Below are 13,715 nucleotides of genomic sequence, written 5' to 3' on the forward strand. Positions count from 1 at the left end.
CATTTGTAAAATAAGAATAATAATTGTACCTATTTATAGGGTTGCTGAGAGGATAAAATGAATTAGTATATATAAAACAATAGAGTGGCAGCAGTTAATTTGTGGGGGTTTTAAATGTCTTACTTTTCTATATGTATTTGCAGTAAAGGTTCATAGGAAATAAAAAGCAATAGCCCAAAGAAACTGACATCAATTACTAATTGACACCAATATTCACTCTCCTTTCACAGCTTTATCTTCTTAGATAGAAAGGTAGGATATCCCCTCCCCGAGGGTCTCTGTCCTACACCAATCATCAATCAGTAGGTCTGTCTTTCCAAACCCAAGTTATACATGGAAGATCAAAAAGTTTGTAACAATCCTCTGGCCTCCACTCTGGTTTCATAAACTGTGACCATTTATATTCTTTCAGATATTCCTTTTAGATAGCCAAGCCAAAGGTGAAGAGATAAAAGATGTTTCTATTGATGTCTCCAACTTTCTACCTAAAAAGTCCTAGAACCTTCAAAATAGAAAGACATTTATGATAAGATCACTTCATGAGAGGCAGATACACTGCCTGGGTTCAGAGCCCATCTTTGTCATTTATTAACTATATAATCTTAGGTTAGTTAACCTAACACTCCCATTTCTCCATTTCCCCACCTGTAAAATGGGATAATAGTAACTGCATCACAAGGTTGTTATGAAGGTTCTTGCATGAAAAGTTCTAAATACTAGCCAGAATATGGCTTAATAAAATGTTAGTATTTAGCATTTTAACTTCTCCTGACAGATTTTCTATGTCTTTGTAGAAATAAAAATATTGAAATAAAAAATAAATATATTGGTCTCTGCCCCTTGTTCCTGACACAGGGCACTGAAACCCTTGTAAATTCCTTTATCATATCCTTTTACAAACTGGTAAACATAAATAAGTGTTTCCCTGACGTCCAAGAGCTGTTCTAGCAAATAATAGAATTCAAGGAGGAGGAGGTCATGGGAACCTCCAGTTTGTAGCCATGTCAGACAGAAGTTGTGGGTAACCTGGACCTATTACTTGCATTTGGCATCTGAAGTCTGGGGCAGTCTCGACAGACTGAGTCTTGTGGGACTTAAGCTATGGGATCTGGTATTATCTCTAGGTAGTACTGGGATTGAGTTAATTGTTAGGACACCCAGCTTATATCACAGAATTGTTAGATGTAGGGGAAAGAAAATAAAAACCCACACATTTGGTGTCAGAGGTGTTGTGAGTGTGGTAGTAGTGTGAAAGTGGAGGAGAAACACAGAAGAAAGACCAGGTTTTTTTCTGCATTTGATTGTCTGAACAACTCATACTTATGCACTTGTCTTATCTTTCTATAATAGACACTCGGCAACCTCCCCCTTGATTCAAAATATTTTTTTAAGATTTAATTTATTTGAGGGAGAGAAAGTGAGTGAATGAGAGAGCATGAGCAGAAGGAGGTGCAGAGGGAGAGGGAGAAGCAGACTCCATGCTGAGCAGAGGACCCGACGCATGACCTGAGCCGAAGGCAGATGCTTAACCAACTGAGCTGCCCAAATGCCTTCTTCAGGAATTTTTCCATGATCTACCTGATTCTTAGTCACACATTATTTTACAGAACTATTTTATTTATTGGTTTGAGAGCTGGCTAGCTTAGAAATATTTTTATGGGGCGCCTGGGTGGCTCAGTGGGGTAAGCCGCTGCCTTCGGCTCAGGTCATGATCTCAGGGTCCTGGGATCGAGTTCCGCATCAGGCTCTCTGCCTCTGCCTGACTCTCTGCCTACTTGTGATCTCTTTCTCTGTCAAATAAATAAATAAATAAAATCTTCTTAAAAAATTGAGAAATATTTTTATGAACTAAAGTTGCTATATATTAATTATGCCAGACTTTGTTATGAGGGATTTCAGCTTTTTCTTCATTTTGCTGGTGAATTTCTAGTTCTAACGTAGGACAAAGAATTAGAAACAGTGAATTTAATACCTTTTCTCCAGATTATAAAATCCAGCCTTCTATTCACCAAACTCCATTATTTCTACATACAATTCTTTGTAACTAAAGAGGGCCGAATTAGGGGCACCTGCATGGCTTAATTGCTTAAGCATCTGACTTCAGCTCAGCTCATGGTCTTAGGGTCCTGGTCTAGAAGCCGGCATCAGGCTTCCCACACTGTGGGGAGTCCACTTGTCCCTCTCCCAGAGCCCCTCTCTCTGCTTATGCTCTCTCTCTATTTCAAATAAATAAATAAAATCTTTAAAAAAATGACAACTTGGGGCGCCTGGGTGGCTCAGTGGGTTAGGCCGCTCCCTTCGGCTCAGGTCATGATCTCAGGGTCCTGGGATCGAGTCCCGCATCGGGCTCTCTGCTCAGCAGGAGCCTGCTTCCTTCTCTCTCTCTCTGCCTGCCTCTCAGTGTACTTGTAATTTCTCTCTGTCAAATAAATAAATAAAATCTTAAAAAAAAAATAAATAAAGATTCCTAGGAGGTTTCCAGTTCCTGACTAGGAAAATGTGGGGAGTGGGAGGATGAACTTTCAGGTGACCTCCTTTAAAAAAAAAAAAAAATGACAACTCACAGAATGGGAGAAAATATTTGCAAATTATATATCTGGTAATGGAGTCATAAACAAAATACAGAAGGAATTCTTACTGCTCAAAAATTTTTTTAAAAGCAATTTTAAAATGGACAAAGGATTTTTATTAGTTTCCTAAGGCTGCCAGAACAAATTACCAATAACTGAGTGGCTCTTTTTATCTTGCAAAACTGAAACTATGCCTATTAAACAATTTCCATATTCCCCTCCCCCACAGACTTCTTTAGGTGATGAAGATGAGCTAAAATTGACAGTAGTGATAATTGCTCATGTACTGAGTATACTAAAAACCGTTGAATTGTACATCTTAAATAGGTAAATTATATGGTATGCGAATTATATTTCAATAAAACTGTTTTTAAAATTAGTACTATTTATAATAGCATCAAAAAAATTTTTTTTTAGCATCAAAAAATTTTTATGTAAAAGTGCCTATGAGCAAATGGGCCATCCTGGAATGGAAGAGAGGAATTATAGGAAAGCCTTCCCACTCCTAGCTCCTCAATACTGCCTTCAAGGCTCATATCCCCCAGATATTTTTCCTTCTCAGTGATGAGGGAGCACGAGGCTGGCTGAAGACAAAGCAAAAGCTGGCGCCTTGTACCCCCCCCCCCACCCGCTTCCCCTCAGTCCTATGTGTAGCATCCCTCAAGTAGCCCTGACTGCCGTGAACAATAAGCAAATAGTTAACTTGCAGAGCTCACAATCCTGCTAGACAGGAGTCTCCCTTGGTTTAGAAATGTCCTAAATCTCACTAACAAAGATGATTGATAGCAGGATTGTGACATCCCACCAAAAAGTCTCCCAAGGATCTTAATGTTAATGGCTGGTCTAAAGACAACATTGATCCAGCAGCAAGGGCAAGGCCTCCGGTAGGCCTCTGACATCCTGGCACCTTGTAGGCCCTCTTTAGCATATGAAAACTCCACTGAAACCTCCCTTCCCCTCCCCTTCCCCCAAACGCAGGGTACACAACCTGCCATCCCTCACAACCGGGGGCAGCAGCAGCTCTTCCTGCCCACGGTTCCTGTCCCCGTGCTTTAATAAACCAGCATTTTGCACCAAAGATGTCTCAAGAATTCTTTCTTGGTCATCGGCTCCGGATCTCAGCCCACGGAACCTCACCTAGGTTCTAGAACTTCATCATCAGGAAAAACTAACAACTCCGGAGATACAATTATCTTGAAATCTTTGTTGACAAAACTGACAGGCTGCCTAATCCTACTGTAGGGAAACATTCCACTTAATGGCTCTCCCCATATTTTTTGCTTATAAATACAACATGCCACTAAGAATCATCAGACATTTGAGGAAAATCACTATCAAGTAAGAGAGTGACTGGGGAGAAGGGTTAGTGGATGGGGTAACTAGGTAATGGACATTGGGAAGGGTATGTGTTGTAATGAGCACTGAGTATTATATAAGACTGATGAATCACAGACATGTACCCCAGAAACAAATAATACATTATATGTTAATTGAATTTAAGTTAAAAAAGAGAGTGACCAAAGTAAACAAATGAGGGGGAAGGAATTTAGTAAATACAAAAACAATATAAGATGCAGAAAAAAATTAATAAAACTCTATGCCATTATCTAGGGAGAGAGAGAGAAAGAAAGAAAGAGATTGTACCATTAAAATAAAATTAGAGGGGCGCCTGGGAGGCTCAGTGGGTTAAAGCCTCTGCCTTTGGCTCAGGTCATCATCTCAGGGTGCTGGGATTGAGCCCCACATCAGGCTCTCTGCTTAGCAGGGAGCCTGCTTCCTCCTCTCTCTGCTGAAGGCAGAGGCCCAAACCATTGAGCCACTCAGGCGACCCCTATAGTTTTGACATGAAAAATGATACAGAGAGATGTATTATAGAGCTCATGGATGAAGGAAGACTTAGCCTCAGTCAGATAGTCACACTAAAATGGAAAAAGGGGCCATTATTTTCTATACATAATTTTTAATTTTTTTATTAACATACAATGTATTATTAGCCCCAGGGGTACAGGCCTGTGAATTGCCAGGTTTACACACTTCACAACACTCACCATAGCACATACCCTCCCCAATGTCCATAACCCAACCACCCTCTCCCTACCCCCCTCCCCTCAGCAACCCTCAGTTTGTTTTGCAAGATTAAGAGTCTCTTATGGTTTGTCTCCCTCCCAATCCCATTTTTTTTTCATTTTTTCCTTCCCTATCCCCCAAACACCCCATGTTACTTCTCAAATTCTTCATATAAGGGAGATCAATATGATAATTGTCTTTCTCTGATTGACTTATTTCGTTCGCCATAATACCCTCTAGTCCTATCTACATTGTTGCAAAAGGCAAGATTTCACTTCTTTTGATGGCTGCATAGTATTCTATTGTGTATATATACACCAAATCTTCTTTATCCATTCATCTGAATGGACATCTAGGTTCTTTCCATACTTTGGCTATTGTGGACATTGCTGCTATAAACATTTGGGTTCATGTGTCCCTTCAGATCACTACATTTGTATCTTTACGGTGAATACCCAGTAGTGCTATTGCTGGGTCGTAGGGTAGCTCTATTTTCAACTTTTTGAGGAACCTCCTTGCTGTTTTCCAGAGTGGTTGCACCTGCTTGCATTCCCACCAACAGTGTAGGAGGGCTCCCTCTTTGCATCCTCGCCAGCATGTCATTTCCTGACTTGTTAATTTTAGCCCCTCTGACTGGTGTGAGATGGTATCTCATTGTGGTTTTGATTTGTATTTCCCTGATGCTGAGTGATGTGGACCACTTTTTCATGTGTCTGTTGGCCTTCTGGTTGTCTTCTTTGTAGAAACGTCTGTTCATGTCCTCTGCCCATTTCTTTTCTTTTTTTTTTTTTTTAATATTTTATTTATTTATTTGACACAGAGAGAGATCACAAGCAGGCAGAGAGGCAGGCAAAGAGAGAGGAGGAAGCAGGCTCCCTGCTGAGCAGGGCTCAATCCCAGGACCCGAGATCATGACCTGAGCCGAAGGCAGAGGCTTTAACCCACTGAGCCACCCAGGCGCCCCTCTGACCATTTCTTGATTGGATTGAGTTTGAGAAGTTCTTTATAGATTTTAGATACTAGCCCTTTATCTGATATGTCGTTTGCAAATATCTTCTCCCATTCTGTCAGTTGTCTTCTGGTTTTGTTAACTGTTTCCTTTGCTGTGCAAAAGCTTTTGATCTTGATGAAGCCACAATAGTTCATTTTTGCCCTTGCTTCCCTTGCCTTTAGCAATGTTCCTAGGAAGAAGTTGCTGCGGCTGAGGTTGAGGAGGTGGCTGCCTGTGTTCTCCTCAAGGATTTTGAGGGATTCCTGTCTCACATTGAGGTCCTTCATCCATTTTGAGTCTATTTTCATGTGTGGTGTAAGGAAATGGTCCAGTTTCATTCTTCTGCATGTGGCTGTCCAATTTTCCCCAACACCATTTGTTGAAGAGACTGTCTTTTTTCCATTGGACATTCTTTCCTGCTTTGTCGAAGATTAGTTGACCATAGAGTTGAGGGTCTATTTCTGGGCTTTCTATTCTGTTCCATTGATCTATGTGTCTGTTTTTATGCCAGGACCATACTGTCATGATAATGACAGCTTTGTAATAGAGCTCGAAATCTGGAATTGTGATGCCACCAACTATGGCTTTCTTTTTCAACATTCCTCTGGCTATTTGAGGTCTTTTCTGGCTCCATATAAGTTTTAGGATTATTTGTTCCATTTCTTTGAAAAAATGGATGGGATTTTGATAGGGATTGCATTAAACATGTAGATTGCTTTAGGTAGCATAGACATTTTCACAATATTTTCTTCCAATCCATGAACATGGAACATTTTTCTATTTCTTTGTGTCTTCTTCAATTTCTTTCATGAGTACTATATAGCTTTCTGAGTACAGATTCTTTGCCTCTTTCGTTAGGTTTATTCCTAGGTATCTTATGGGTGCAATTGTAAATGGGATTGACTCCTTAATTTCTCTTCTGTCTTGTTGTTGTATAGAAATGCAACTGATTTCTGTGCACTACTTTTATATCCTGACACTTTACTGAATTCCTGTACAAGTTCTAGCAGATTTGGAGTAGAATCTTTTGGGTTTTCCACATAAAGTATCATATCTGCAAAGAATGATAGTTTGACTTCTTCTTTGCATATTTGAATGCCTTTTATTTCTTTTTGTTGTCTGATTGCTGAGGCTAGGACTTCTAGTACTATGTTGAAAAGCAGTGGTGATAACAGACATCCCTGCCATGTTAAAGATCTCAGTTTCTCCATTGAGAATGATATTTGCAGTGGGTTTTTCATAGATGGCTTTGATGATATTGAGGCATATACCCTCTTTCCCTACACTTTGAAGAGTTTTGATCTAGAAAGGATGCTGTACTTTGCCAAATGCTTTTTCAGCATCTATTAAGAGTATCATACGGTTCTTGTTCTTTCTTTTATTAATGTATTGTATCACATTGATTGATTTGTGGATGTTGAACCAATCTTGCAGCCCTGGAATAAATCCCACTTGGTTGTGGTGAATAATCAAAAGGGGCCATTATTTAGGCCAATAGAAATAAAATTATTCAATAAAGTGACTTAGCACAAAACCATGGCTGCCATAAGAAATTGCCACAAATTTGGTCACTTAAAAGAACACACATTTAACTGTTCTAGAGATCAGATGTCAGAAATCATCAACTGGCCACAAACAAAATGTCAGCAGGGTCACAGTCTTTCCAGAGGGTCTAGAATAAATTATATTTTCTTGCCTTTTCAGATATTAGAGCTACATTCCTTAGGTTATAGCCCCTTTCTTTCACCTTCAAAGTAAACAATATAACATCCTGCTCCAGACCTCACATTGCCCTCTTCTTTGTTATATATCACTCTGCCTTCCTCTTATGCAGATATTTGTGATCACATTTAAGATCCACCAGAATAATTCAAAATAATTTCCCCATCTCAATAACCTTAACAATCATACCCATAAAGCCTCTTTTTCCATAGAAAGTAACAGTCACAGGTCCCAGGGATGGGGGCCTATTTGAGGGGGGTATTATTCGGCCTACTACACTATCTTAATAAAATCTCTAAATGTGCATTAAATAAAAATCATTATTTAACTCCACTAAGATGAGAGAAGAGGAAGAAGAGGGATGAACAGCTGAGATCCTCTTCATAGTCAATATATATCAAAATAAATGAAGGGGGGCACCTGGGTGGCTCAGTGGGTTAAAGCCCCTGCCTTTGGCTCAGGTCGTGATCCCAGGCTCCTAGGATCGAGCATCAGGTTCTCTGCTCAGCAGGGAGCCTGCTTCCCCCTCTCTCTCTGCCTGCCTCTCTGCCTACTTGTGATCTCTGTTTGTCAAATAAATAAAATCATTTAAAAAAAAATGAATGAAGGAACCAAAAGACAACAGCAACTACATATTAATTAGGTAAACGTAGGAAGAAATAGCTAAAAACGTAGTGCTTGCTTCTGTGGTATAGAACATGAGCAGAAAACTGTTTGTTTTTTGGTTTTGGTGGTTTGTTTGTTTGCTTAAAAGCCTTTTTAACTCTGTTTTACTTTTTAAACTATATGCCTATATTATTTTGATAATAAAATCTTATTTATAAAAGTGGAAAAAATGAAGGAATTGGACTAATCTCTAAAATTCCTTGCATTGAATATGCCACGGTTTTATGTCTCTTTAACATTGTTGTTTTAAATCACCCCCATCACAGCCTCCAAACTTTGGATGCCTAAAACAAACCCTATCAGGAAATCATCAGTAAAAATCACACCAGTATAAGAATTTCAGCTCAGAGACATATTGTTGATTTGATAGCTCTCTTGAAAGGAGATCTGAGTGGCTTTCCCGTTGCCTATCTTATCACAGATAGTAGATGCCAAAAAAAGCACAAATTCTTCTCCCTGTGTCTAGGAATTTGCAGCATGAGACTTTGCATCTTTTGACATGCAAAGATGGTATCTATTTCTTCACCCTCCTGGACTTTTCACCTGATTTGACGGAAAGAATGCAGAAGTTATGTGCCAGTTCCAAGCCTAGACCTCAAAAATATTTGCAAGCATCTGTTCTAGTTCTTGGAACTTTGCCAATCTAACAAAGGAACAAGCCAAGGATAGTTTGCTGGATAATGAAAGGCTCCTGGCACCCCCTGCCTCTGCCAACAACCAATCAAACCTTAGGAACAGAGCTACAAAGCTGATTTGAGGCAGACCAGAAATTAATGAACCCAGTCAAGACCAGAACTTCTTGGCCATGCTCAGCCAAAATAGAATCATAAGTTAAATAAAATTTGAAATGTTTTGCTGTGCAGCAAAAGCTAGCTTCCATGTAGTTCATTCACAATTTGTGATTGCATTTTATTCATTAATTTTCCTTCCCTGTAACAATTACTGGTAGTTATCTATTTAACATTCATTTCACCCTTCTTTAACAGAACCCCATTTTTGTTCAGGAATGTATCCCTTCCCCAGGAGGCTCAGAGCCCCAGAGGAAGGCCCTGCTTAATCTAACTATTTTCCTGCCCCTTTGCAGTAAGTGGTTTAGGATCAATCCCATAACCCAGTTCCGATCAGTGAAACCTGAAAGGAAATCTGCTGGTGGTTGCTGGGACAGGTTTCTCGGTCTTAAGATAATCACATGAAGAGATGATCATTTTTTCATTCTATACACAGACATAACTGAAAATGACATCTGAAGTTGTAGTAACCAATCATCCTGAAACTTCAAAGAAAACAACCTGACAAAAAATTTTATACAAGGGCATCTGGGTGGCTCAGTGGGTTAAAACCTCTACCTTGGGCTCAGGTTATGATCCCAAGGCCTTCGGATCGAGCCCCACATCAGGCTCTCTGCTCAGCAGGGAGAATGTTTCCTTTGCTCTCTCTCTCCTGCCTCTCTGCCCAATTGTGATCTCTGTCAAATAAATAAAATCTTAAAAAAAAAATTTTATACAAAATTTTAGCAGCTTAAATTCTAAAAATTTTAGTTTTAAAGCCTCATATAAAAAGAAATCAAATAATGGCCAATACTCAAAATCAATGACTTTCTGACAACCTACAATGTAATGGTTTTAGAATTAAACACATACACACTCCCTCAACTCATTGCACACAATGTAACAGAAATCACCCAACTTGTCAAATTTCACATCAGCCTGGGGTTACTGAAGCAGGGAAAGTGAAATGAATCTTTCATTCATCTAAAGTTTTGTTTTGTATCAGAAAAACCCACAAAATACCAAGAATATAGAAATCCATCAGTTCAATAACAAAATGATAGTAATTTTTTACCTAACAGGGGAAACCCACAGGTAACAAATGAAAGTAGGCGAAGTTACAAATTTTATAGTGTTAGAGCTATATTTTATGGCTAAACAGATCATCTAGCACTTTTCTTTTTTTTTTTTTTTTTTAATTTTAAGCTAAGCTCTATATCCAGCACGGGGCTTGCACTCATGATCCTGAGATCAAGAGTTCATGCATTACTGACTGAGCCAGCCAGGAACCCCTAATATGAGTCTTGCTCCCAACCAATTTCCTTGGTTTTACATGGTAAGTGCACTCTTTCACAGAACTTTTGTTTTAGTTAAATAAATAAATAAATAAATAAATAAATATGCACACACACACACATATATATACACATACACACACATATGTACATATATATGTATATATATATTTGTGTGATTGGTATATTATAGTCTATTTTTTAAAGGATTTTATTTATTTATTTGACAGTGAGACACACAGTGAGAGAAGGAACACAGTGGAAGTGGGAGAGGGAGAAGCAGGCTTCCTGCCCAGTAAGGAGCCCAAGGTGAGGCTTGATCCCAGGACCCTGGGATCATGACCTGAGCCAAAGGCAGATGCTTAACTGTCTGTGTCCCCCAGGCATTCCCTAGGACAGTAGTTAAAAAAAATTTTTTTAATGAAACCCACAGTAAGAAATAGACTATAGGAGCACGTGGGTGGCTCAAGTTGTTAAGTGTCTGCCTTCTGCTCAGGTCATGATCCCAGGGTCCTGAGATCAAGTCATGCATCAGGTTCCTTGCTCAGTGGGGGGCCTGCTTCTCCCTCTTCCTGCCTCTCACTCTCTGACAAATAAATAAAATCTTTTTTTAAAAAAATAAAATTACTAGATGATCCTAGATGATGCGATTAAGCAGAATGTCTATCGCCTTTGCTTCAAGTGAGAGTTTTAATTCTTTGAGCACTTTTGGACAACTGGACCAAAAGTTCTTTATACCTCTGCCCTTCTCAGGCATTTTCTTAAAAAACAACAACTTTAAAATCATTTAATTCTATACAGCCCCTTTCCAATATTCTGTAGGATGATACACCTAAAATCACATCCCAGTCCTTTCGTAGCCCATTTTGTTTTCCTTCTAAAGACCCCAAGACTCCACTGTACTTGTCATCTCTGCAGCAGCAGCCATCTACTCTGCATCATAGATTTCTTTAAACTCAGGTCCCTGCTCACAGAGCACAATATGGCTCCCAGTCTCTGCCTTCTTTCCTATAGCTGAATTTGTTATTTTTCTTTTGAGGGCAAATGTGGGGAGAAGGGGAGAAGGTGGAAAATCATTCTATTCATTTTACTTGAAAGGGCCAAAGAAGACCAAGATAGAGCCAGAAAGAGACGGTAACAAGACTAAATAGTTAAGAAAAAAAAAATGAGAACCTACTTACAGAGTGTTTAGTACCCAAAGGAGCTTCCTAGAAAAGTGAGGCACAGGACCTCAGATCAGCCCCAGACAGGATCAGCTTCACAGGTGTGTGATCAATGCAGTAAGCAGTACAGGGAACTGAGTTCAGAAAGAACCCACGCATAGTTTATTATTTTTTTAAATTTTATTTTTTTAAAAGATTTTATTTATTTGTTTGACAGATGAGAGATCACAAGTAAGCAGAGAGGCAGACAGAGCGGGGGAAGCAGGCTCCCCGCCGAGCAGAAAGCCTGATCCCAAGACCCTAAGACCATGATCTGAGCCGAAGGCAGAGGCTTAACACATTGAGCCACCCAGGCGCCCCCCCATGAGTAGTTTAATGCCTCCTCTGTTCCCATCTCGACATTCTTTTCTTTGAACTTGCATTTTTTAAGTCCAGTGGAACAAGACAGCATGTATGTGAAGAGGGGATTCATGCAATACGCGTATCTGTCTACCATTCCTTGCCTCTCTATTCATATGTAGCATTTTCAGTTCTTCATGAGCAAAGAATTCCATTATTAGATTCAAAATGAGTGCAAGTGTGTTTCATCTAAAATTGAGTAGACAGCGGTCCTGACAACCCCAAGAAGCTGTGCTTTGAGTTTGAACCAGAACTTGGGTTTTGTTTGTTTGTTTTTTAAGATTTTACTTATTTGTTTGACAGGGATCACAAGTAGGCAAAGAGGCAGGCAGAGGAGAGGAGGCAAGAAGACTCCCCGCTAAGGAGAGAGCCCCATGCAGGGCTCAATCCCAGACCCCTGAGACCATGACCTGAGCTGAGGCAGAGGCTTAACCCACTGAACAACCCAGGTGCCCCTTTTCCCTGCTTTTTAAGCAAGAGGCTTGCCCCTATGAAAAACCCACAGTGAGTATCATTCTCAATGAGGAAAAACTGAGAGTTTTTTCCCTAAGGTCAATAGTGCAACAGGAACATCCACTCTCACCACTTTTGTTTAACACAGTAGTAGAAGTCCTAGCCTCAGCAATCAGACAATAAAAAGAAATAGAAGGCATATGAATCAGCAAAGAAGTTAAACTCTCACTCTTTGCAGATGATATTGATACTTTATAGAGAAAACCCAAAGGCTTCACCCCAAAACTGTTAGAACTCATACAGGAATTCAGTGAAGTGGAAAGATGTAAAATCAATGCACAGAAATCAGTTTCATTTCTACACACCAACGAGACAGAAGAAAGAGAAATTAAGAAGTTGATCCCATTTATAATTGCATCAAAACCCATAAGATACCTAGGAATAAATCTAACCAAAGAGGCAAAGGATCTGTACTCAGAAAACTATAAAGTACTCAAGAAATTGAGGAAGACACGAAGAAATGGAAAAATGAAAAGAAATAAAAAAAGAAATGGAAACTCTATAGAATTTTAAACATAATTACTATGAATTTATTACAGAAGAAATTAAAATCCCTATAAGGTAGGTATTCTTATCCCTGTTTCACAAAGGGGGAAACTGAGGTTGATGTTAAGTTACTTAGCTCAGCTCATAGTTGCAGAATTAAATTCTGCTTAGTTCTAGAACTTAATCACATTATAGAGCTTTCTTTACTTAAAAGAACTACCAAAATGATCATTACAAAAAAGGGTGTACATTTTTTTTTTTCTCACAATGAAAACAGACTAACACACAGCTTTACAAAAATAAATTTTTATTAAAAGCAGTAGAGTCTGAGCAGGAGACAGTACAAAGAATGTAAACAATGTAAACATCACTACATTCAGCTCAGCCTGATTGAATGCTGAAAGACAACTCTAAATGCTCTATGTGCCCTTACTAGCAAGATACAGTAATTCTATTATACACAGAAAACACACTCTAATTTTGATTAAGAAAAAGTATTTTATCGAAGTCGGTCCCAGCGCCAAATACTGGCATCATCACAAACAGCTATAAGAATACTGCTATCCCTGCTAAAACTGGTTTGTCTAATAGCAGCACCACATTTATGATGAGTCAGTGTTGTACATCTAGGAAAAAAACAAAACAATAGTTTGAATGCCATTCATAAAAAATGTTGTATCAAATTAAACCAGTGAATTAGAAAACAAATAGATGCTCCAAGTCATATGGAAAGCATTTAAAACATCACTAAGAGCTCAATCTCTAATTTCATAAAACTTGGGTATATTTTTAATTTTAAAAAAAGTAATTTGTCACCACAGTACTTATGATAGTCATTATGAGAACACAAAGTATTTTAAAATAACTGAGTCATGTAAATGTTAAAAATGATTTAAAAATGGTACTTTAAGTATTAATTACTTCCTATCTATTGGCATTTGAGTAAAAAGGCAGAAATTATCAGTAAAGGGACGCCTGGGTGGCTCAGTTGGTTGAGCATCTGTTTTCGTCTTTGGTCATGATCCTAGGTTCCTGGGATTGAATCCTGCACCGGGCTCCTTGTTCGGTGGGGAGCC

The 13,715-nt window shown here is 39.0% G+C and overlaps 1 protein-coding gene across 2 annotated transcripts in view; it reads right to left on the minus strand.

Annotated features, from left to right (window-relative positions):
- Positions 1 to 12,929: 12,929 nt before the first annotated feature.
- EED (embryonic ectoderm development) overlaps positions 12,930 to 13,715 on the minus strand; it is a 30,215-nt gene continuing 29,429 nt past the window's right edge. For both annotated transcript variants that reach the window (XM_082749085.1, XM_082749084.1), the window contains one exon: positions 12,930 to 13,265. In XM_082749085.1, the coding sequence (XP_082605211.1) occupies positions 13,139 to 13,265 (127 nt within the window). In that variant the 3' untranslated portion in view covers positions 12,930 to 13,138. The remainder of the gene's footprint in view (positions 13,266 to 13,715) is intronic.

The sequence above is a fragment of the Mustela nivalis genome (genome assembly GCF_964662115.1).
Source record: "Mustela nivalis genome assembly, chromosome: 9".
Lineage (NCBI taxonomy): Eukaryota > Metazoa > Chordata > Mammalia > Carnivora > Mustelidae > Mustela > Mustela nivalis.